The 25,680-nt window shown below is 38.7% G+C and overlaps 1 protein-coding gene and 1 long non-coding RNA gene across 9 annotated transcripts in view; one reads left to right on the top strand and one right to left on the bottom strand.

The window, feature by feature from the left end:
• The first annotated feature begins 1,359 nt into the window (after window positions 1–1,359).
• tpm2 (tropomyosin 2 (beta)) lies at window positions 1,360–24,435 on the top strand. Of its 8 annotated transcripts, none has more exons than XM_037752168.1 (9): window positions 1,360–1,647; window positions 7,389–7,514; window positions 15,283–15,416; window positions 16,064–16,181; window positions 16,754–16,824; window positions 18,257–18,332; window positions 20,054–20,116; window positions 20,223–20,292; window positions 24,089–24,428. In XM_037752168.1, exons 1-9 carry the CDS (start codon window positions 1,534–1,536, stop codon window positions 24,169–24,171), a joined length of 855 nt encoding a protein of 284 aa, XP_037608096.1. In that variant the 5' UTR covers window positions 1,360–1,533; the 3' UTR covers window positions 24,172–24,428. The 8 variants fall into 8 exon arrangements, with proteins under 8 accessions (XP_037608096.1, XP_037608094.1, XP_037608095.1 ...); XM_037752166.1 differs by lacking the exon at window positions 18,257–18,332 and adding an exon at window positions 19,471–19,546 and having other exon boundaries at window positions 1,361–1,647; XM_037752167.1 differs by lacking the exon at window positions 24,089–24,428 and adding an exon at window positions 21,484–21,897 and having other exon boundaries at window positions 1,361–1,647.
• LOC119477925 overlaps window positions 19,493–25,680 on the bottom strand; it is a 121,452-nt gene continuing 115,264 nt past the window's right edge. The window contains exon 4 of the long non-coding RNA XR_005204346.1: window positions 19,493–19,636. This is a non-coding gene — a long non-coding RNA (uncharacterized LOC119477925). The remainder of the gene's footprint in view (window positions 19,637–25,680) is intronic.

Here is a 25,680-nt window from a genome sequence, read left to right as displayed (position 1 = left end):
TATCTGATTTTCGGACTACATGTATGTGAAAAGTGGCCTAAATCTGAATGAAAAGATCAGATCCCATGTAATTGGTGTTGTTCACACTGTTCTGAAAACCCCAAAAAACAGATCTGAGTCAGATATGCACAAAGCAAAATCAGATTTTGCCTGCAGTCTGAACGTAGCCTTATTGAGGTTTAGCTAGGCATGGGCGGATGAACCTCCTTTGGGGCTCTTGGACAAAAAATAAGTTGCTGGGCTCCTATTAACTGTTCCTTCCCTTCTCTGTGCATTGTGTACAATAGTCATCTGTATACTTGTCAACCCTCCCGATTTTCCATTGCCCTCTCCCGGTTTCCTCCCGGGGTCACAATCCTCCAGTATTTCTTCTAATTTATGGCAATTTTTCACCCCTTTTTTTTTCTTTCCTTTTCCTTATCTCAACCTGTCTCTGGCACCGTACAGCATGTAAAAGCCAGACTGTTTCCACCCTGATGGCAATAGAGCTACACCAAATCTCTTTTCCCGCAGAGGAGAGCTGCTCGCAGCACCGTGCACATCACAGCAAAGCCGGCGTGTCGTGGCGCTAGCCATTGGAAATAACGGGTTTCAGAGCACATTGGTGCCGTCTTCGCCTTGTATCTGAAAGGGCCTTCAGTGAGAGAAGGCTAGAGAAAGAAATACTCAAGCAGGGGCAGGAAATGAAGCCTAGTTTATACCAGAGATTCACACAAGTTCACGCCAGAGGGGCGAATTACTCAGTTTTTTTTTTATTGACTTCCGCTTCTGCTCCTGTCATATGTCGTGTTCTTTTATACCTTCTTTCAATTATCTACCATGTGAATAGATGATAAAACCTACTAGCGGATGTAGTATGCCCCTACTAACCCACATCTATGGGGCTTATAGCGACTGATAAAGCCTATTTAATAGCCAGACGACAGTCTAGTCGGCTGAAAGTAGAATCAAATAGAAATACTCAAGTGAAGTACAAGTAGGCCTACCTCAGAACTGTACAGTAAGTAAGTAAATACAGTAAATAGAGATGTGGACTATGAGTGTTACCTGTGCTGGTGTGTCTCAGGTGGAGCTGTGAGTGTTACCTGTGCTGGTGTGTCTCAGGTTGTCCTGGTGTGTCTCAGGTGGAGCTGGTGTGTCTCAGGTTGTCCTGGTGTGTCTCAGGTGGAGCTGGTGTGTCTCAGGTGGAGCTGGTGTGTCTCAGGTCGAGCTGACTCACCTGACTGGGATTCATTCAGACATGCTGAAGACAAGACGTCACGCGCACACTGGACAACTGTCGCTGCCTAAATATGGGCATCGTCCCCGCGCGGATCCTCGCTGAAAAAAAAAGGTGGAGGGGCTCGTGCAGCTGGTATTCCATCCTCGAGCTCTTCCCCGAGCCGCTCAGACAAGCAGCACGCGCGCTCCTGTCCACCTCCGTCCCCTAGCTGTCCCAGACCGGTGCCTCTGTCTGTCCTCTTGTCTCTGCCGGACTAAACACACAGACACTTTTTTCCCGCTGCCCGCTGAGAGAAGACAACCACAGCAAACATGGAGGCCATCAAGAAGAAGATGCAGATGCTGAAGCTGGATAAGGAGAACGCCATCGACCGGGCAGAGCAAGCTGAGGGGGACAAGAAGGGAGCAGAGGACAAATGCAAACAGGTACACACAGACAGGTGGAGTTACAGGTAGAGACAGATGGAGTTACAGGTAGAGACAGATGGAGTTACAGGTAGAGACAGATGGAGCTGCTACCAGCTGGTCCTCAACCTGAAATCACAGCAGGCGTTCTCTTAGAAGTTCTAGAATTTTGAGAAAAGTTCTTTTGGTAAATGAAGTACATAATGATACATTTATTAATGGAACGTTCTGAAACAATGTTTCAAGAGTAGAAACATAGAAAGGGAACTCAATGTAACAAGTAGGTAAAGTCCAATGTAAAGCAAGCGAAGAACAAAGTTGACCAAGTCTGTGTCAAGTTTGTCAAGAGTTTAAATCAGAGTAGTGTTAACTACTGTCTGTAAGCAGTAAAACACTTAAAGCAGCAGTGGGTAGAAATGGAGCAAATATGATTAAAAAAAATTATATTTTTTTATAAAACAGTCACTATATCCTGATAGTAGTGCATGAGACAGGTAATATGAAAAAAAAATGATCCGGTGTGATGCTCCTAATGGTATCTGCAAGATTTCGCAGACCGGAGAGAAAAACAAACAATCAGAGCTGAGCTGGAGCCTGCTGTCTCTGAGCAGCTGTCAATCACTCAAATCTCAGATCAAACGGTCAAACAAGGCAGCGCTGATCAAATTACTGTTACTGTAATGCCTATTTCTGGCCTCAAATGTTTTCAGAAACATTTTGTATTGTACTGTTTAACTGTAAAATGAGAAAGTTTGTGACCCAACAAACATGTTGAGATCAAGTTGAGGAAATACCAAGCACTACCCACCAGCCGGAGCAAACTTTCTCATTTTACAGCTAAACAGTTCACTACATGATGCTTCTGAAAAAATTTGAGGCGAGAAATAGGCATCACAGTAACAGAATATTGATTCATATTTGATCAGCGCTGCCTAGTTTGACCGTTTGATAGAGTTTGTGAGTGATTGACAGCTGCCTCCGTTGAAAGAACAGCCAATAGTAACGCTCTCTCTCTGAAATGACCTGTGATTGGTCAAAGTCTCCCGTCACGGCTAGATTTTTTAAAACCTGAATACAGAGCCATGAGGAGGTGCAGAAGTCTAGTTATCTCTCAGAACACTTGAATTACAATATGCTGAAAGGTATTATGTATTTTTTTGCCCAATGATGCCAAAAACATTCTGCCTACTGAAGCTTTAATACTGGCTAAAGTTAGGTGATGATAGCAAACTTTAGATAGATACTTGTTTGTTATCATTAGCTCGTTGTTGTCTCTTGTGGCCACATTGCAGCTGTTAATCACAAGATACATAGCAGTAATGTTGCTTTAAAGGAACAAAATCTTTAAATGTCTTCTGAAAATGCACAGGTAGCCAGTGGATGTTTTTGAGGTAATTAGAAACAGTGTACGTTACATATTACGTTGTCCAGCAAAGAGCTGAAAAATGTCCCACCCAGTATCTTTATTATAGTATTTTTTAGGGTCATTTTATACTTTGATAGTTAGTGGACAGTAAGAAGATGACAATGAAAGGGTTAAAGAAAACACAGACAACTCCCAGACTGGACAACGCCGTGGTAGCGACCTGTCAATCACAAGGTAGCCATGCCTTGAAGCATCCCCTGCTTTATGGACTATAAATGGGACCATAATTTACTAAATGAACATCATGCTGTATTGAAGAAGACTTGAAACTAGTGATTGAGACCATAAACTCATGTTTACAATGTTTAGAAGTGAGAAGTGAGAAGTAGGCTCATTTTCTCATAGACTTCTTTACAATCAGACTTCTTTTAACAACCAGAGGAGTCGCCCCCTGCTGGCTGTTAGAAAGAATGCAAGTTTAAGGCACTTCGACATTGGCTTCACTGTTCAGAACCGTAGGTTAACAACTGTTTGGGACTAATAGGCAGACTGTCATCAAATCTGCGGAGCATATTCATGCCTTCACAATAAACCCCATTTTATCTCAATGACCCATAACAGAAAATATCAATCCAACAAGCAGCTTGCAGAGTGTTTTCTTGTTTACGACAAGGTGCCCCTAGAAATAAAATTTAAGGGATCCTTATCACACGTTTGTTTATGTTATGTGTAATGTAAAAAAAAAAAAAATACTGGCCAATATATCATCATTGGTACAAGCATCCAGCCAGCATTGGTCTAATTGGGAACTAAGAGAGGAAGAGGAAGAGAAAGAGCAGAACAACATGACCCAGTGGAAGCACGTATAATAAAAATAAGATGAGGCCTAATATGGAGCCTTGCAGTACACCATATCTCACAGCGATGGATATGTACAGGGTCGTAAAGGCTCAGACACATAAACAAAGGACTGTCTATCAGAGAGCTGTACTGTAATCCTCATGATTCCCAACACAATGCATTCAAATGTCCTGATCAACTGTGTCTATTGTAGCACCATTTGCTGTACAGCTGTCTGGGGTGGGAGGTTACTGTAACATCATGTGGCTTTCATTGGGGCGCTTTAAAATAAGTTTTGTTTTAAGAACTTGTAATTATCAATGGATAAATTGAAAAACAACATAGCTCAATATTAAAAGTCCTGCCTGTGTTAGGGTTTGGCAACAAAACTACTTGGTTAGGTCTAGGTAACAAAACTACTCAGTTAGGTTTAGGTAACAAAACATCTTAGTTAGGTTTAGGCAACGAAACTACTTAGTTAGATTTAAGCAACGAAACTACTTAGTTTGATTTAGGCAACCAAACTACTTAGTTAGGTTTAGGCAACAAAACTACATAGTTATGTTTAGGCAACACAATTACTTAGTTAGGTTTAGGCAACAAAACTTCTTAGTTAGGTTTAGGCAACAAAACTAATTAGTTAGGCTTAGGAAGAGACAGTGGTTTAGCTTAAAATAGCCCAGAAAGTGGCGTTAAGTATGTCAGTTACGTGACAAATAAATCAACGTTGACTTTTGGTTTCACACGGGACACAAACGCCTTGGTGAAAGTGCAGTATTTTTAGACTCACCTATCCACCCTGATCTCCTCCCTCACCTCTCTTTATACTTCCTGGTTCATGATTAAGTGAATTACACACAAATTGATTTCGTGGGATATACACAAATTACAATGCAGTACTATTCATAGGTATAGCTACCAACAGTGTGTGAGACCAGCCTGATCCAGTACATTCATAAATGGCTGTGTTTCAGCTATAAAGAACACAGTCATATATCGTTATGGAGGATTTGCAGTCTCTCCTGTGCAGTTCCACGGTGTAATTTACAAGATCACTTAGCAATCAATGAATAGATAGCAGTTATTCAACTATGTAGCTGTCCACATAGCATTTGTTCCCAGGGGATCCCAGCGGGTAGTCATTACAATGCCTGCACAATCACTTCCATCTGCGTAGAAGCATTGGATACTGGCATGTCTATTTCTGTGGTCCCTCTAAAGACCCCCACCTTCTTTGAATTGTTGCTCCTCTCAGAAAGACAGTCAAGGCTGTTGGTTTGGGAGCTGCCACAATGTCGACTGTCGGATCAGGACTGTCCCGGGCTATTTGTGACTGAGAGGCCTTACATGGCTACAGGCTGGGAGAGACTGACAGAAGTGATATAGAAAGGACATTGTGGTCGAGCCACATCACTGTCATTTACAATTGGCTTTTTATAGTTCTAGAAGCTGTCGTTGCAAATGGCAACTTGCTGAAACAATCTTTGCAAATGAGTCATAAATGAGCCTGAAGTCCAAAATGGAAGAGGCTCATCTCAGCAAGCTGCTTGTTGGATTGATATTTTCTGTTAAGGGGTCATTATGATAAAAAGGGGTTTATTGTGATGGCATGAATATGATCAGTCGATTTGATGACAGTCTGCCTATTAGTCCCAAACAGTTGTCAACCTCCGGATCTGAGAAATGAAGTCAATGTCAAAGTGCCTTAAACTTGCATTCTTTCTAACAGCCAGCAGGGGGAGACTCCTCTGGTTGTTAAAAGAAGTCTGATTGTATAGAAGTCTATGAGAAAGTGAGCCAATTTCTCACTTGATTTATTACCTCAGTAAACATTGTAAACATGAGTTTATGGTCTCAATCGCTAGTTTCAAGTCTTCTTCAATACAGCATGATGTTCATGTAGTAAATTATGGTCCCATTTAGAGTCAAATAGACCATAAAGCAGGGGATGCTTTAGGACGTGGCTACCTTGTGATTGACAGGTCACTACCACGGCGTTGTCCGGTCTGGGAGTTGTCCAGGTTTTCTTCCTACAACTTTAACTCTTTCACAGTGTGTTTTCAGTTCATTAAAGTTAAATATAAGTGTTTTGGTCGCTTAAAAATGTCTTATTCAGTGTTTGGTTGTACAAAAAACAACAGGGTGACGGCCAAAAATCAAGATGGCAACGACCAAAATGCCAAACTCAAGGCTTCAAAACGGCAGTCCACAAACGGTGTTGACTACGTCCACTTCTGAAATACAGTCAATGAATCCAAATCATTAAATTTCATGGTAATACATCTGTTAAACTTTGAGATTCCTTATGTATGATTTGGTATGAGGTTGGGGGGTTAAACGCTGCATATGATACAAATTGAGATGGCAAACTTTTGGACTTTGTAGGTGACATACTCACTGTAAACTGTAATGTTAAGGCCTTGTCCACACGTATACAGATGTTTTTGAAAACAAATATTTTCCTCTACACATTTTGGCCTCTCGTCTACATGCAAACAGAGCTTTAGGTCACTAAAACAGAGATTTTTCAAGTGCGTTTGGTAAATAATGTCATCATCGCCTCAATTTGCTCATTCCCGTTGTTGCTTTGTGTAATGAGCATTCCTTGGTGCTAAAGGAAAGGTCAGTGGGAATCTGGTTAGTTGAGCAACACTGTCTCCTAAAAAAAATGATGTTCATACACGAGTAATTTGGATTTGCAAATACATTTGAGGGTAACATAAAGTTGCCTGGATTACATTTCTTACTTGATACTGTTGGACAATCCGACAACAAGGCGGCAGAATATGTGGAATAAAAAAAGATAATATCTCTGGTTCTGCTGCATTGATTTTTTAAAACCGACAATGTTACAGTGCAATGATAAATAAATGGAGTTCTCTTTTAAGGTTGGCAAACATTGTCATCAGCAGCCGGTCGAAGCCGGACGGTTTTCAGCAGTCTCATATCTACGTTTTTTGGCGAGAAACTTGAAAAAATCCAGTTGTTTGAAGGAGATGTTTTCACAGCAATATAAAATAGATATTAGAGAAGAAATATGACCTGTTTAACTTCCTAAAAAGCTTATAATACAGTATATAGAACTACTAATGCCAAGATTTTTTTTAATCAAAGCAAATAGTTAAATAAAAATACAATCACTTTCTTTCCTAATCATTTGAATTGTGTGTTTTTTAAGCAAATAACCACTATGGATGACAATAACAGGTAAAAGGATAATATTTTTTATAATATTTAAATTTGAAATTGTAATTAAATTATTTTGTCCCTAAAATCAATGAATAATTAAGATAAATAATCATGATCTCAATATTGATCAAAATAATCGTGATTATGATTTTGGCCATAATCGTGCAGCACTAATATAAATGTATTTTGTAGGAGACAGGGTTTGTTGAGATATCTTACATGTTGGACAGAGAATATTATCCTTGCAGGCCTCGCTGCAAGTGGTATAAAAAGAGTTATTCTTATTCTAAATGATTTCAATGTCCTTTATGGTTGTGTTATCTGACATGTTTCTGTGTATGTGTACTGTATGTTACTTGGCCTGTAGCTGGAGGAGGAGCTGCTTGGTCTGCAGAAGAAGCTGAAAGGAGTGGAGGATGAGCTCGACAAATACTCGGAGTCGTTGAAGGATGCCCAGGAGAAGCTGGAGCAGGCGGAGAAAAAAGCAACAGATGTGAGTGAAGGGAGCTGATGCAATGGGTCACATTACTGCAGAGAGGCGACTATATTAAGACCACATTAACCTATTGTACTTAGTGCGGTCACATCTGATCCCCTCCACGGTAACACAGGGGCCATGTTGTTGGGTACATGGGCTGTCAATGTTTCATATATCACTACTCAAACTGATTCCTTCAGGTGTTGTAAAATAAAGTAGTGCCAGGCTGCTTAACTTGAATTACTGCTCAGTTGTAAATTTAGGCCATCAGTGACATTACAAGTGATATAAACCCAACAGTGTCAAGTCTTAGCTCCTTCTGTGTTTCAAATATGCACAGAGCAGCTGTCAGTCAAACTTTACACTCCCACATCTCATGTCAAATAATGTTGACCTTCTGGAGCACGATTCCAAGCAGGTTGTGCTAAATCTCCAAATCTGTAGTTCCATTTAAAAAGTGCTGCTGAGTAGCCGTCTCACCGCTGACAGCACCAGCAGAGGCAGTATTAAATCTGTCATGTGGAGTATCAGATTCGACCAACATATCATAAAGCTTGTCAGCGCCTTGAGGCAAATGCCATCTAACCAATCTGGGGAGCTTGACGTGGAGGATTTGGTTTCTTTAATCCTTGCTTGACACCAGCCTGTGCAGATGCTGCTGTACTGCCGTTCATGTGGAGCCCCTTTGAGTGCACACTGTGGGCTCAGATAAAAGTACAGTTTAGTAAAAGAATGCTAAAACACTGTATATCATAATATACATCATACACCAATATTCATATGAAGTACTATAGTATACTAGAACTGGTATTTCTCCCTTTTCCAAAACGTTGAACACTATTGAACAGGGACATACAAGGTGGTGCCACCGCGGAGCAAAAGAAAACACAGGACAGTCCAGGACTATAGTTGATCCTGGCTCAACTTTTTCTACAGCCACCTGATTCGACTGTTATCAGGCCATTAAATAGGCGTTATCAGTCACTATAAGCTTCATAGATGCGGGTGATTAGGGGCCTACTGTGCCTACTACATTGTAAACGTGAAAGTGAAAGTAAAGGCAACACGTTCTAACATGTAAAACTGAATGAAAGGTCATGTTTTGAACACAAACAAAAAGGCTTTTTTAGGTTTAGACAATGAAACAACAACTTCTTTAGGTTTAGGCAAAAAAAAATTAGGTTTAGGATATAAAACTACAACTTCTTTAGGTTTAGGCAAAAAAAAAGTTAGGTTTAGGATATAAAACTACAACTTCTTTAGGTTTAAGGCAACAAAACTATTACTTCTTTAAGTTTGGGCAAAAACAAAACAGTTAAGTTTAGGGAAAAACATCATGTTTTGGGTTAAAATAACATCTATGGTCCTTATAGCGACGGATAACGCCTATTTAATGGCCTGATAACAGTCGAATCGGGTGCAGCGCAAGTAAGCAAACCTACTTCCTTGCATTTCAGAGACGTTGTTTCCCCCTTAATTGGTGTTGTTGGGTAGAACTTCCTCCCAGGCTGTGGCTGACCTCAACAAGCTTGGAAGCCACTTTTAACCGTCTACCTAAAAAGTATTGTCTCCTACCTAATGTCTGTAACTAACCATGTTACTGATGGAACTTGTTGGTGTAGCTACAAACCAGTGCTCTTACACCATTCCTAACTACTACTGTAAGTGTTCATTTAACTTGCTGAGTATAATGTTAGTGGTTTATATTACAATACCACTAAGCTTATGCTCAGAAAGTGCTTTGAGGACCAGGGCCAGGAATCCTGGACAGTTATGACATGTTTCCGTGAGTTATGAGTCACAGCATTTCTGACCAATTATAGTGCAAAATATCAGAAGGACGTACATGTAGGGACGGGTAAGGTCTCACTTTATTCGTCCTGAAAGGAGTGGGACCTTCCTGTGTGCGCTGTTACGGTGATGTTACCAAAGATGGAAAAGAATTGAAGCAATGCATGAATTTGTTTATGCTCCCACTGCTTACTCACTCCAACTCCAACTCCAACTCCAACACGAACATCTCAGCCTCAGGACATCAAGTTCTACATATTTGCACTGTTAACGCAGCAAGAGAGTTGATGCCATTTACAGTCTGCCGTGTCTGAGCAATTATCTTTCTTGTTAAATAGCTGCTTTATATAGTTATGGGTGTGTGATTGAATAATATTTTTATATATTATAATCTTTGAATGCTCTAAAGCCATGAAGCGTTTCATAGAGTTCATAAACCACATGGCTTGCTTTACCATAAGTCAAATGAGCTTTACCAAACCTGATAAAGAGAAAATAACTATAATAACAATAACTAAATAACACACTGAATATTAATATACTGAACAGCAATACCAAATTCAGCACAGGGCACTGTTTATTTATATCTGGGGTTTTGTATATGAATTAGTTGAGAGTGAAAGCAGTGTTTGAAAGTAAATTAGTCAATATACATCCTGCATGCTGTATATATACATCTTATTGTTTCAACTGCCCCCATATGCTGTTACAATCTGCCCTGCACGTAGGGGGGCAGATGTAACATTTGACTTCTTGTGTTTCAATCAATATTGTGACTCTAACATTGCTTGTAAAAACATCCGGGTATTTCAAAACTTGATCCAGATAATGAAATCTCATGAAAATCTCAATGAAATCAACATGATCTCACTGACTTTGTCCCAGTATTTCAAAAACATTGTCAGGTTGGATCATAGTGATATAAAGACTTAAATTTGGACACACTGGACTAAACAGCACACTATTAAAAAAAATAGGCAAACATGATACAAGTAGATGTAATTACTGTGAGCAAGAGTATTGCATTGTGAGAGATATGAGGGAGAAATCCAAGTACACTTTGATTTAATAGATATTCTACAAAAGAACTCACTAAATGAGTGTATATATATATACATATATATATATATGTCAATAAATATGACAATAAATTATTTTTAAGACTCATATTTTTCAATCATATTAATTTGTCTAAGATACTGAAATAATATTATATATATATATGTATATATATATTTGATATATATGTATATATATATATATACATACATATATACTGTATATACATACATATATATGTATGTATATACATATATATGTATGTATATATACATACATATATATGTATACATATATATATAATATTATTTCAGTATCTTAGACAAATTAATATGATTGAAAAATATGAGTCTTAAAAATAATTTATTGTCATATTTATTGACATATATATGACAATAAATTATTTTTAAGACTCATATTTTTCAATCATATTAATTTGTCTAAGATACTGAAATAATATTATATATATGTATATATATATTTGATATATATGTATATATATATATGTATATATACACGTATATATATACATATATATATGTATGTATACATATATATGTATGTATATATACATACATATATATGTATACATATATATATATAATATTATTTCAGTATCTTAGACAAATTAATGATTGAAAAATATGAGTTTAAAAATAACTTATTATATATATACATATATATATCTATATATATGTATATATATATACACATATATATGTATATATGTGTATATATATACATATATATGTATATATATATATAGACAAATAGACTAGACTGTCTATAGACTTAGAGAAATTAATATGATTGAAAAAATATGAGTTTTAAAAATATGTATTTATTGTTTTTGAATATTGTAAGTACTAGCCAGTCTGCTCCACACTCCAGCAGACCAGTAGGTGGCGGTAATGCACCAAATCGTTGTTTGCCAACCGCCAATAAACACCGAAGAAGAAGAAGAAGAAGAAGAAAACAACAAACATGGCGGACCATGTGCCAACAGGAGCAGGTGTTAGCGCAGATTTCGCCTCCAAATGTAAGTAAATGTTTGTCTAATATGCATTTGTAAGACTATACAGATGGCAAATCAGCATGTCTTGCTATCCAGCTACTTGAATTGTTACCAACTTCAAACGATCGCGTAACGATCTCTACTTATTCTCAGCTCATGCTAACGGGAGCTAACTGCTCCATTGACTTCTATGGTAAAGTAGCTAGCGAGCTTTCTATCTTTGCTGATGTATGTTTGACAGTCTGTGGTTAAACTTTTAAAAGAAGATTACTTTTAATTACGCCATATATTTACTTGTGAATCAAACACCAATCTGTTCAAAGCGTTTGAATCTACGATTTTCGCTGCGCTGGAGCTACTAACGGTGCAGACTCTCTTTAAGTGACGTCAGGCTACATGTGCACAGACTGCTGCAGTACTTGAAGTTACATATTACGAAGTGCACTGTTTGGGGGTTGAGTTTCTGATATGTTTTCGCATGCATAAAAGCAATTATATTTCACTGCTACACCGGACCCCATCATCAAGGTAACAGAATATTGAAATGAGCATGCAAATGGGTGTTATAGCTTAATTGGTTTTACAATGTTTACAATGCATGTCACAATAGAACTCATTGGGCAGGTAGCTCAACCTTAATAGGTTTCTGTCTCCATAAAAACCTCTAGATGGACTCTTCTGGGTGTGGGATCTCTCACCAGCCACATGCTTCCAGCAGCCAGTCGACAGAAGACTGCTCCCACCTCCTAAACCACTTTTGGTGATAGTTATATGAATCTTTTCAGACCATCTTCCAGCCCACTGCGAATGCATCATGTAGCCTATATATTATCAAATACTGTAGCTCCTGTACCATTTATTAAGGCTGTTCATCTTTGCCACCAGGTGGCTCAGGACCCCTGCACTAGAATGCAGTGTTAATAACTGATGGTAAATAAGCCTATATACTTGAACATCCACAAATGTGTTTCTATTTCAAAGCATGTACAGTATATGTATCTTTTCCTATGCAAAATGTTAAATTAATCTGTATGTTTTATTTTATTAGGGCCCGAGCACGAAAGTGCCAGGAACCTATTGTTTTTGTCGGTATTATTATTTTTCTGCTGCAAGAACGCGTTTTTGACGACCTTAGCCATCCCCAAAACTCACCAAAATTGGAACATGCGTCGGGAGTGGCGAAAATTGCAATGTTCTGTAGTGATTGGGAACGGGCGTCGCCAGCGGGCTCTATAGCGCCCCCTAACGCGTCGAAATCTAAAGTTGATCCGATATTCATGAAATTTGGTATGCATATCCCACTCATCATTTGAAACATATTCCTCATTGGATTTCATTAGCTCCGCCCACCCAGAAGTCGGCCATATTGGATTTCATGTCATTTTTAGCGTTTTATAGGCCGCGTACTTTAACGAACTCCTCCTACAGATTTGATCTGATCGACTTGAAATTTGGTCAGGACCATCTTAAGACCTTGAAGATGAAAAGTTATTAAAATGATGAGTGTTCACTTAACGACCGGACCGTAGCGTGGCGGCCATTTTGAGCCATTCGCCATGAAACAGGCAGTTATTGTAACTCAACTGTACATAGTCCGATCTGCCCCAAATCTCTCAGGTATGATGGTGGTCCAGTACTGATGACATGTATATGAAAAATTATACTCATAGCCCCGCCCCAAGACGTTAGCCCCGCCCCCTTTCATAACTCATGAACCGTTTGTAGTAGAGTCTTGTGGGAGGTGTCATATCACTCAGCAGAGAGTGCCTGTTTCATTGGTGAAAGTTATGCCCGCCCCCTACACATTAGCCACGCCCCCCTTCTAACTCGTGAACCGCTTGTCGTAGAGCCTTGCAGCAGGCGTCGTGGCGCTCGTCAGAGTTTCGGCTTCACGGTGCCCGGCCGCGTCGGTCGGCGTCCCGCCAGCATCCCCGACGCGCAAGGGGCGAGGGCCCGTTCATCGCTGCTTGCAGCTTTAATTAATTTTGTGTTTGCTGGCTTTTTTATTTTAATTTATTTATTTGTTATATACATATTTTTTTTAAATCTTGCTACTCAATTTTGTACCATCATTCTCTGTATAGATATGTTATTATAGGTTATATTGTCTAGGCAGTGGAGGGGTGGGAGAAAGTGAAAATGCTCCATGTTAAATATCTGTGAATAATGTTCTTTTTCTTAAATAAAAATATTATAAACAAAACAAAATCAGGCGTATCGATCATTTATTTTGAAATTGCGACCGGAAGAACCGTCGCGTTGGTTGCCCCGGACCTCTGACCGTTGCCACGGAAACCCCGTTCTCTTAATAAATACATCCGTGGTGACACACCTGGGAGAAGAGTTGAGTCCTCTCAGCATCGCAGCATCTCAGCATGGCGACTTTAGCGTCTATGGACGCGGTGAGGAGGAAGATCCAGACTCTGCAGCAGGTCGCCTTCGAGGCGGAGGACCGAGCCGAGCAGCTGCAGGGGGAGGCGGACACGGAGAGGCAGAGCAGAGAGAGGGTGCGCACTAGAAGCTGTCAAAGATATCGATACGAGGACAGGAAGGGACACATGCTATGTTATTCTCAGAGTTTTCTAATCCTCTACTGCAACTATTGGATGGAAAAAGATATTGAGTAGCACTGTAATCGAAATTACTCCAAACTTGAACCAAACAAATGAGTTCTGGCTCCTCATCTACCTGTTCCTGCAACAGTCTTCACTTCTTTGGTGCTTCTGGACTTTTTCTTTTCCCTCTCTGACTGCTCCCAGAGGACTGGTTTTATTTACATTTTTTATTTGATAGGGATGATTCAATTGGTTCATATGCAGAGCATTAAACTGATGTGCTGCACAGAGAGTTTATAGCTAATTTTCATCTCTTGTCCCTAGTTGGGCTTTTACATATACAGTGTAATTAAAATATACAGCTTTCTATATGATAAAACAACAATACACTACAAATATGGAATCATACAATACACATAGCCTACCACAATACACTAATACACCCTGGTAATGTACAGTACAATTTGTTAAAAATGGATACAGCATGTAACCTTTGTTGTAAAAGACTTTATATCTGGAATCAATTTGATTTCAGTTGGTAATGTGTTCCAGAGTTGACAGCCCTTTATGGAGAAATGTCCAAATGTAGTTCTACGATTTGGTATTTTATTTACAGTTGCCATTCACCATGCTCCTGTTGTTTTCACTAGCTACTATTTGTCTTATTGGTTTCTCTCTTCTACTTTTCTTAATATATTTTAATTTACTATATTATATATTATAGTTATTATATTTTATTGTATTTAAATGTGACAAATAAATACATAGATATAAATTTATTTAATTGTTCTTTATTATTAAAATAATAAATCGTACACCAGCAACTTGGTAAAAAATCTTCAAAATTATCAGGAATTACAATTCAGGTCTAAACCTTTTTATTGCAGCAGCAAATTAGTCAAAATTTAAACAGGAATAAAAATTCCAGTATATAATGTTTATAGTATATAAACATAGAATTGAACTTAATAGATCAGCCCCATTGTCACCGATACCTGATCCAGCTATTTGAGTCAGTATCGGCCCGATATCCGATCTGGTGTCGGTGCATCCCTAATAATAACCACATCCAAAACATGATGTGAACACTCAAATTACTAAGTCTGAACTGAGTATAAAGGTCTGCCGTATGAACATATTTGTCATTTGGATGCTTCAAGAGTTACATAAAGATCAAATAATTGAAAGAAATTGTTGTATTGATTCTGTTTTTTAAGTATTTGATTCATGCATTCAGATATGGATTATTAGTCTGCTGTTCTATAGACAGTTATCATTATCATTGTGGCTGTAATGTGACTTCAGGCTCTTATCTATAATATATTGTGTGTGTGTGTGTGTGTGTGTGTGTCTCTCTCTACAGGCTGAGGCAGAAGTGGCATCTCTGAACAGGCGTATCCAGCTGGTGGAGGAGGAGTTGGACAGAGCTCAGGAGAGACTGGCTACCGCTCTGCAGAAGCTGGAGGAGGCTGAGAAGGCTGCAGACGAGAGCGAGAGGTGAAGAACTTCATGTCACTTGAATGATTTCCGATTGTGTTTGCACGGCTGGATTAAACCAACCAGATCATTTGCACTCAGTGGTACTAAAGGGTGGGGGGGGTGCTATGACATGAAAAAGGGACATCGATGCATACCCTTTATACGGAGGGGTTGAATGGAACAAATAACATACTGATGATTTTGCTATTCTCTGACCTTTTTATGAAGACTGATTGCCCCATAAGTGACAAACTGATGTTTAAAAATGTTTGATTTCCATTGACTGCAATGGTTGACATGAGGATAGAATTCAAAATACTGTCAAATGAAATCTACCACCCTGCATCTACCATGACCTCAAAATGTTGTCATTAATTTTCATGAACTTTGGAGCTTTATTTAGCGAGAATTGGCAATATCTATGTACAGTACTTACACTAAAACGTTTTTATGCACTGTGGGCTCAATTTTTGATAATACATAAATCTGTCTGGATGGTTTGTGGAGAAAAGAACGGAGTCTGAAGATGCAGCAAGTTTGGTGTCAATTAAGCAAAAAAATGTAGGAGGAGATAGGTTTAATAAGTTTTACAGTTTTTAATAAAAACAGAGTGATGGACACATGTATAGAGTTGTTTTTGACTGTCTGCTCCTCTCGTCACTCAGAGGAATGAAGGTCATAGAGAACAGGGCGTCAAAAGACGAGGAGAAGATGGAGATCCAGGAGATGCAACTGAAGGAGGCCAAACACATCGCTGAGGAGGCCGACCGCAAATATGAAGAGGTGGGGGAATCACTGTTTGATGTCGTAAACATACAGTAAGATGTGTCCCAGTTCCACACTACAAGCTGCACACTCCAGGTTGTCAATATGTTCACACTGGAAAAGTGACTGAAATAAAGAACATTAGAGACATTAAAAAACAAAAAGAAGTCAGAGGTAAACGTGTGCAGATTGACAACAGATGATATGTCAGATTATCTCGGCGACATTCAGCTCAGATATTATGTCACTTTGTCACAGGGATAATACACCAAATGGTATAAAGATGATCTGAAAGTAATAAACACACATTTTATTTTCAACAATATTTTTATTATGCTTTTAAACACAAACACAGACAAAACCAACAATATACCAACACACAGTAGCCACAAGACAATACTTGGTGATGGACGAGTAATGAGTTTACGACTTGGACTTGACTTGGGACCCATCCCTGAATACGGTACATACTCCACAGAATTAGTATAGTATTGAACCCAGGAGTAGTACCAGTGAGGATGAATGCTAAAAGTGTGTGTAATGACAGATCATCTGTTTAAACTCTGTGTGTGTGTGCTGATTGTGTGCAGGTTGCACGTAAACTGGTGATCCTTGAGGGTGACCTGGAGCGTTCAGAGGAGCGCGCTGAGGTGGCTGAGGCGTAAGTCAACACCTCACACCAACACGAGAGCCACCGTACATTATTCATGTTGCCATAGTAGAGATCATGTGATCGCTACTATGGCAACATGTGATCTTACACATTCACTGTTCATTGATGAGTTTCTTACTTTACAACAGTGTTGTGTTTGTAATGTTGACAGTAGTGGAAGTGCTGCATGGACTCATGTAATGATTCTCTTAACAACTGCAGTCAGTGATTGTTTTTGATTAATATACCCTTTTATATTCTTAATTTTTTAAGCATTTGGGCTATAAAATGCCAGCAAATGATTATGATTGATTGATTATTCACCCAATCATTTCAGCATGAGTGCAAAGTATTGTTGTAGTCTAGCATCATGTGTGATCATAACGAATACACTAATCCCATAGAGGCCAACCTGGTTGTGTGTTTTCATGTAGTGCATGCCTGAATACACCAGAGGCCTGTACTACGAAGCAGAATTTGGGGTTAGCGAGGTAACTTCAGGGTTTAACCCTTTAGGGTTTTCAGTCCTACGACGGGACGGTGGTTCACTTCTTATGTTGAAAACATAACCTGCTACGGAGCAGATTGGGTTCCAGATAAGAGATCAACTCATATAAAAGCACCGCCTACTGACCAATCAGAGCTCGGTATGCAGATCGTATGATAATATTACACAAATACGAAGAAGTTAAAGTCATAATCCAGGCTAAAAACAACACAGTTTAAACTGACAAATACAGGAAGGACAGCTGACTGTATGCTCTGGGTGTTTACCGCTTTGAATTATGTTTTTATATTTATTTTTTTACTCGCTCTCAAGTCCGTTTCACACTGGCGGAGTCGGGGACGCAGCTGAAAAAAGGCTGAAATAGTCACACACGTCACAACTTTGTCAAAGGCCATAATGAAGTGTAATTATCTCATCCATTACACTATATCTGACTTTTCAGGCCGTTAAATTAATGTCAATTTACGCATTCACACATCGACATTTTTATTTTGCCAGCTGTCCTTCCTGTATTTGGCAGCTTCAACTGTGTTAATTTTAGCCTGATTATGTGTTTAACTTCTTCGTATTGTTTAATATTATATTTGCTCTTGGTTTGTAAAATGTGCTGCTCTGCTGACAGCAGACTTGTCCATGCTTGTGATTGGTCAGATGCTGCAAACACCATTCCCTTTCATGTGACCAGATTGAGAAACCCTGGGCTGATTTACTGAGTTGATAACCACCGTCGTAGGACCGCTTAAGCGTGATCTTGCTTGTTAGGGTTAGTTAAACCAGATAACGAGAAGATACCCTGGGTATGTTGAACTCTCTTCGTAGTACAGGCCTCAGCACCGGCGGTATGAGACTTGTTACTGTTTGTTGTTGTGTTTTTGGCTGCCGTGCCCACTGATCCCCCCACTCACCCCCGACCTCCTGGACTAACCCCTTCAGGCGAGTGAGGGAGCTGGAGGAGGAGCTCAGACTAATGGACCAGAATTTGAAGTCCATGATGTGCGGAGAGGACGAGGTACTTAACTGTTCGAACTCCACCAAGGTCTAATTCTGCTCCTCTGACCTGCAGCCTCTCAACCCCTCTCTCTGTTTCCTGTCTAGCCTGCACTTAGCCTCAAGCACTTAACCCTAGCACTAGCACGTAAAGGACAAGTCTGCTGATGTTCTATATTCTTTTTCTTGTTAACAAATCCCATGAAAAGAAAAAAAAAACAAGTATATTTTACTGCACAATGAGTACTTTTACTACTGATATTTAAGTACATTTTACTGCACAATGAGTGCTTTTACTACCGATACTTTGAGTGCATTTTACTGTACAATGAGTACTTTTACTAGTGATACTTTAAATACAATTTACTGCATAATGAGTACTTTTACTACTGATACTTTGAGTACATTTTACTGCACAATGAGTACTTTTACTACTGATACTTTGAGTACATTTTACTGCACAATGAGTGCTTTTACTACTGATACTTTGAGTGCATTTTACTGCACAATGAGTGCTTTTACTACTGATACTTTGAGTGCATTTTACTGCACAATGAGTGCTTTTATTAGTAAAATGTAACAAAAGTATCATCAGTAAAAGTACTCATTGTGCAGTAAAATGTACTTAAAGGATCAGTCTGAATGGGATAAGCGGTTACATATAATGGATGGATGTATTGATGAAAATAGTGCTTCTGTTTGGCTAACGTGTTAAAAACTAGAGTGGCCATCTGTTTTAGGAAATTACTGATCCTGATACAGAGAAGGGAAGTCCAAAAGTATTGAGAGACGCGACTAATGTTGTTGGTTCGAGTCTGCACATGGGACTTACTGGAAAAATATAGAATAACAACAGACTTGTCTTTTAATTTGTGATTAATCTACAGTATATCTTAGTTTTGGATGGAATCCTCCACCCGACCATGTCTACATTTTCCATTTAAAAACTTTGCTTAAAAGCCTCTTTCGCTGTCTTGCTCAGAGTCCGATGTAAGCAGAGCAGCTCCAGGACAGATGTCCATCTTCTGTCTCTGAGTAAGACAGGATGTCGGAGTGGTCCTTCAAAACGATGTCAGGGTTTGAGCTCTTCTGCTTTCCTTCCTTTCAAATCACTGCTCTTTCTTCCTTCTCTTGCTTTTCCTCTCCCTTACCTTGCTCAGTAAATCGGGTGACCTTGAGGAAGAGTTGAAAAATGTCACCAACAACTTGAAGTCACTGGAAGCCCAGGCTGAGAAGGTACAGTAGGAGCAGCTGATGGGGCATTCAGCCACAGGCCAGACCAGCCAGTCACAGCACACATCCAGTCCTCATTAGGGACGTAGAGACCTGAGAAAGAGTTCAGAGGAAGGTTCTTTGAACAAATGAAGCTGTGGCTGCAGTCGAAAAGTCTTTTTTGCTTAGGAAGGTTCCTAATGGAGTGAAATGACCCGGAAGTATCTCAGTACCAGCCATGATAAGAGCTGTTTGAATTCTCTAAATGCTAAGGAAAGCTGCTTCAATGCTTCCTTTCTTATCTCCTTTAGCACAGGATACACTGGAGCATTAAAGTTAGGTTAAAGTAACATAATAGCAAGGTTCAAATGCCCGTCAGCTGTCTTAACATTTCACTATTTCACACTCAATTATGCATAATTATCCGACTTGCTTTTCTTAAAGAAATTCAATATCTCATATTCATGAAGTCTGTCTCCTTATACGCAAGTTGTAAATGTATTTTAATATCTTTTTATGTTTGGATTTCAGTACACACAAAAGGAGGACAAATACGAAGAAGAAATTAAAGTTCTTAGTGACAAACTGAAAGAGGTGAGATTTTCTTTCTGTTGCTTACTCCTCCATGTGAGGTTGAAGTGTTCATACAACATGTGTGACTGTGTGCTGACACATGGCGTGCTGTGGTTTTGTGTCCCAGGCGGAGACCCGTGCCGAGTTTGCCGAGAGATCTGTGGCCAAGCTGGAGAAGACCATTGATGATTTGGAAGGTATTTAACACTCACTCACCTGTGTAACATGTCTGCTCCCTGTCCTGCAGTGATTAATGTTAAAGTAACAAACAGCCTCGCTAATTCCAGTTCTGCCTGTTGGAACTGAATTGATGACTGGCTGGACAGCTGTGCTGTGTACTGCAGTTTATCACCTCTAAAGCTGGGCATGTGCTGTACGATTTTTAACCCGTTTCTGGCCCAAATTTTGAGCCGTATGACTCATTTTAGAGTCTGATCGAATTTCAGCTTTGTCGGCCTCCAGAGGGTCACCTGAATGCACTGATCATTTACATTAACAACTGATCTAGGAAGTGTGTAGGCATGGCCTGATACTGATCCTGTTGTCTCTGGCGTGTTGTAGCATTCATTGATGACACTGCATGACCAGTTTGAGTGTGCTAGTGTCTAGAGATCAGGGGTTACATCATTTGGCTGAATGAGCTGTAGCTGTTGTGCTCAATGAGCTGCAGTAACCAGCTGGTGTGATGACATTAACTCCAGAGACTGTTGGTCGTTCTGTTCAGCCGAGTAGACTGTTGTCAGGCTATTAAATAGGCGTTATCAGGTGCTATAAACACCATAGATGTGGGTCAATAGGGGCCTATTACACCCACTAATATCATCTATTCACTAGTAGATCACTGAAGGAAGCTATAAAAGAAGACAACAGCGACCTCTAGTGACCGTAGTAATTATAACAGGAGCAGAAGCAGAAGTCAGGCGCTGTAGTATAGACAGTGTGAAACTCCATAAGGGGTGGAGGTAAAGGATGATGCATGGGTTTGTGGTTTTGTTGCCTAAACCTAAAGAAGTTGTAGTTTTATTGCATGAATCTAACTGTTTTTTTCCTAAACCTAAAGAAGCTTTTTTGTTTGTGTTCAAAAAGAAACGTTTCATGCAGTTTTACATGTTAGAAGATGTTGATTTTAAGTTTCACTTTCACTTTTACAATGTAGTAGGCGTAGTAGGCCCCTATTAACCCAAATCTATGGTGCTTATAGCGACTCATAACGCCTTTTCAATGGCTTGATAACAGTTGAATCAGTTGTTCAGTTTGAGGGTTACCACTTTTGATTAATTTTCTGTTTCCTGTCCTTTCACCTCATTCCATTTCCTTTCTGCGCATCTGTCTGCTCGGTCGTTCGTCTCTCTATCTGTGTGTTTGTCCTCCTCCTTATCCTCCTCCAGATGAAGTGTATGCTCAGAAGCTGAAGGGCAAGGCTCTCAGTGAGGAGCTGGACCTGGCCCTCAACGACATGACTACACTGTAGCGCCTCTCTTACTTCCTCTTTGCTCCTCCTTCCTGTCTGAACTCTTCTCCGCCTGCTTGCTGTTGTTTTGTTCCATTCCACAGTGGTATCAGGGGCTGGAAGATTCTAGAAATGCAATGTGCCAAATCCACCCACCCCTTCAGTAATCTGTAGCTGTGTTACACAGCACTAGTCTTTGTACAGAGGGTTAAGTTATTGCTCACCCAGTCACTGCTGTATGTCTGCAGGTTCACTGAGTTAATGTCTTCTCTTTATTGAATACCTCCCCCACCACCCCCCACCCTCTGTAATAAATGTATTAAAGCTCTCTTGACTTTTCTGTCTCCTGCCAGTCTTGTCTTCTTTCTCTTTTGTTTACTTCTTCTATTTATTGTTGTTAAGCAGTGCATGGATAATAAACAGCACACCATAATGTTTCCTAGTTGTAACAGAAATAAGCTTTGATGCACAGCAACGCTATCTGTCTCTCCTCCACTCCTCTGAGCTCTGTGTGGGTACCTTTTTTTCTTATTTTTTTAATGAAGATAACTAATTTACCAACATCAAAGCATAGTATCATGAACTCAATAAATACCTCTTAACATACCAGGCACATTAGATTAAATTATATAAAATTATATTATAACAACAAAAAAATTAAAGCTGCGAGCAGCGATGAACGGACCCTCACCCCTCCTCGCGCGTCGAGGGTACTGGCGGGACGCCGACCGACGTGGCCGGGCACGGTGAAACCGGAACTCTGACGAGCGCCATGACACCTGCCACAAGACTCTACGAGAAACGGTTCATGAGATAGGAAAGGGGGCGTGGCATATGTGTAGGGGGCGGGGATAACCTTACCATTGAATCAGGAACTCTCTGCTAAGTGATATGACACCTTCCCCAAGACTCTACGACAAATGGTTCATGAGTTATGAAAGGGGGCGGGGCTAATGTGTATGGGGCGGGGCTAACCTTAACCAATGAAACAGGAACTCTGCTGAGGGATATGACACCTCCCACAAGACTCTACGACAAACGGTTCATGAGTTATGAAAGGGGGCGCAGCTAACGTCTTGGGGCTATGAGTATATTTTCCATGTACATGTCATCAGGACCGGACCCTTATCATACATGAGAAAGTTGGGGCAAATCGGCAAATACTATGGATTTATTTCTACGTACTATACTATTAATGTTTTACCACTTTTCCGACATAACGTACTATGAATTTTTATCACTTTTTTTGACATACTATACTCTGATTTTTTTTCAGAAAAGTTTGAAATACTATACTATGACTTTTCTTTCATGAAATTTTCGACATACTATACTATGACTTTTTTTTAACATACTTTACTATTACTTTTTTCGACATACTAGACTATGACTCTTTCTATATACTATACTTTGGATTTATCACTTTTTTTGACGTACTATATTAATGTTTTACCACTTTTCCGACATGGTGTACTATGAATTTGTATCACTGTTTTTGACATACTATACTGTGACCTTTTACCACTTTTTTCAACATGCTGTACTTTGACTTTTTTTTACATACTAAACTATGACTGTTTTCAACATACTCTACTATTACTTTTTACCATTTTTTTTTTGACATGCTATTCTATGACCGATTTCGACATACTGTACCTTTTTACCACATTTTTCGACAATCTATACTATGACTGTTTTTGACATAGTATACTATGACTTTTTGACCACTTTTCGACATAGTAAACCAACTTTTTTTTACCACTTTTCCGACATCCTATACTGTGACTTTTTTACCACTTTTTTGGACATACTATACTATGACTTTTTTTTCATGAAATTTTCGACATACTTTACTATGACTTTTTTCATGAATCTTTCGACATATTATACTATGACTTTTTTTTCATTGAATTTTCGAGATACTATACCATTTCTTTTTTTCATGAAATTTTTGACATACTTTACTATGACTTTTTTTTAATGAATCTTTCGAAATACTATACTATGACTTTTTTTCTTTGAATTTTCGAGATACTATACTATGACTTTTTTTTCATGAAATTTTCAACATACTATACCATTTCTTTTTTTCATGAAATTTTCGACATACTTTACTATGACTTTTTTTCATGAATCTTTCGAGATACCATATGACTTTTTTTAACATACTTTACTATTACTTTTTTCGACATATTATACTATGACTTTTTTTGTAGAATATCGAAAGATTTTATGAAAAAAGGCACAGTATAGTATGTCGATAATTTCATGAAAAAAGTCCTAAAATAGTATGTCGAAAATTTGATGAAAGAAAAGTCACTTAAAGTATGTCGATAATTTCATTTAAAAAAGTCATAGTATAGTATGTCGAAAATTTGAAGAAAAAGTATGTCGAAAATTTCATGAAAAAAAGTCATAGTATTGTATGTCTAAATTTGAAGAAAAATTTGACTGTGCATAAAGACTGAGTAGAATTAGAGGGCTTCACTTCCAGACAGGAAATGTATTTGGAAACTCAGCTGTGACTTTGTTTCCACCTCCAGAGAAACTGGCCCAAGCCAAAGAAGAGAACCTGGACATGCACCAGACCCTGGACCAAACCCTTCTGGATCTCAACAGTCTATAGAGACCTTTTCAAAGCTAGATGAAGGACAGCAAGGCTTAATCTCCCATCGTTCACCGCACCACAGATGGATTCTTAATGCAACATCAACAGTTTTTAAAAAGTCATGTGAGGATTGGTTCAGATGTAATAGATCCCCTGAAGTGAAATGAGCAACAAAGTGTTGTAAACGGAAAGCTATTTTGTGTGCACTACAAACTATTGCATGCTCTATATAGGCCATCAGAAATGATCTTATCATCAATAAAAAGCTCCTTGAATTCACATGTAACTATCTTGTGTGCACTTGAAAGTCACTAATAAGCACAACTATTTCAAGAGCAATTGTTTCTATCAAAGTTTGGTAAAACTTCCTTTTACAGGTCTGCAAATTTCATGGTAATTAGGTGATAATTATCAAGTAACCTATTTGAAATTTCTTTGGAATTACTGCCAAATTACATCCCTAACGTTTAGGCCACCACTGCACAGGTAAGAACATGAGTTGTACATCAAAGTCAAATGGATGATATCAGGATAAATGTACCATCTCTTTTCCAAACATACACCCACAAAAACAATATGATAAATAAATATGAAGCACAACCCCAACACATACACAACAAGAAAAAAGAAACAATCTACTCAATAACAAAAGAGACTTCCCAATTACAACCTCAGGGTAGCGATCACACGTCATAAGAACAAAGATCAGACTGTAACAGTCAGTCAGTTGTAGCATTACTGACAACACACATTTACTTTGTGAGAGTTAAACATTTGAAATAAGCCAAATATAGACAGAGAACAAATATGGAGGTAAATTATTCCAGTAAATATTAATTTGTCTTCTATGGAGACCATAAAGAGGAACTGATCAGAGCATCCCAGAGAGGAATTTGAAATGAAAGAAAAACAGTTTTAAACAATATGGATCATTCAAATATGCATTTAAAATAAATAATAAAATAAATTGTTGTTTTGTATCAAAAGGGAAAACAATATATATGAAAAGAAATATAAAGTATGTGTGAGGGTAAGTTACTTATAAACTTATGTTGCCTTTTGTTGATCTGCTCACACTGAGTTAATAAACAGTATCAGTCCTAGGAATACTTTGCCCACTAGGTGTCTCTCGTGTCATATATACGGAGCATTTACTGCTATAAAGATGTTTTTCTTTACATACCCCTATAATTCATTTATTAACTGTCTGTAAATATGAAACAATTCAACTCACTGTTTACTTTTTTCCCAACAACTCTGTGGACAATTCTCTGCTGAAAACAAACAAGTAAATTAATTGATAAATAAAACGCCATAATATTGAATAATCAACTGTTAAATAAATACTAATACAAAAAACTACCCATCCCAAATTCTATTTGAATTTCTCTTATTAAAATGTTAAAACTGTTTGTTCATAAGAGGTTTAACGGGGATTTAGTCCAAACATTAGTAACGTCACTATGTAGCCTAACATGCATTGCTTTATCTGTGAAAAGGACAAATATATTTGTTCATGCGTAGCCC

Source organism: Sebastes umbrosus, chromosome 19 (assembly GCF_015220745.1).
Source record: "Sebastes umbrosus isolate fSebUmb1 chromosome 19, fSebUmb1.pri, whole genome shotgun sequence".
Classification (NCBI taxonomy): domain Eukaryota; kingdom Metazoa; phylum Chordata; class Actinopteri; order Perciformes; family Sebastidae; genus Sebastes; species Sebastes umbrosus.
This window is presented reverse-complemented; position numbering and strand designations above follow the sequence as displayed.

Excerpts from the sequence above, each read along its gene's own strand:
- tpm2 (XM_037752168.1), top strand. The coding sequence starts at position 1,534 with ATGGAGGCCATCAAGAAGAAGATGCAGATGCTGAAGCTGGATAAGGAG. Across the intron at positions 7,515-15,282 it reads CGGAGAAAAAAGCAACAGAT|GCTGAGGCAGAAGTGGCATC; the intron begins GTGAGTGAAGGG and ends CTCTCTCTACAG. Across the intron at positions 16,825-18,256 it reads CGCGCTGAGGTGGCTGAGGC|GCGAGTGAGGGAGCTGGAGG; the intron begins GTAAGTCAACAC and ends TAACCCCTTCAG.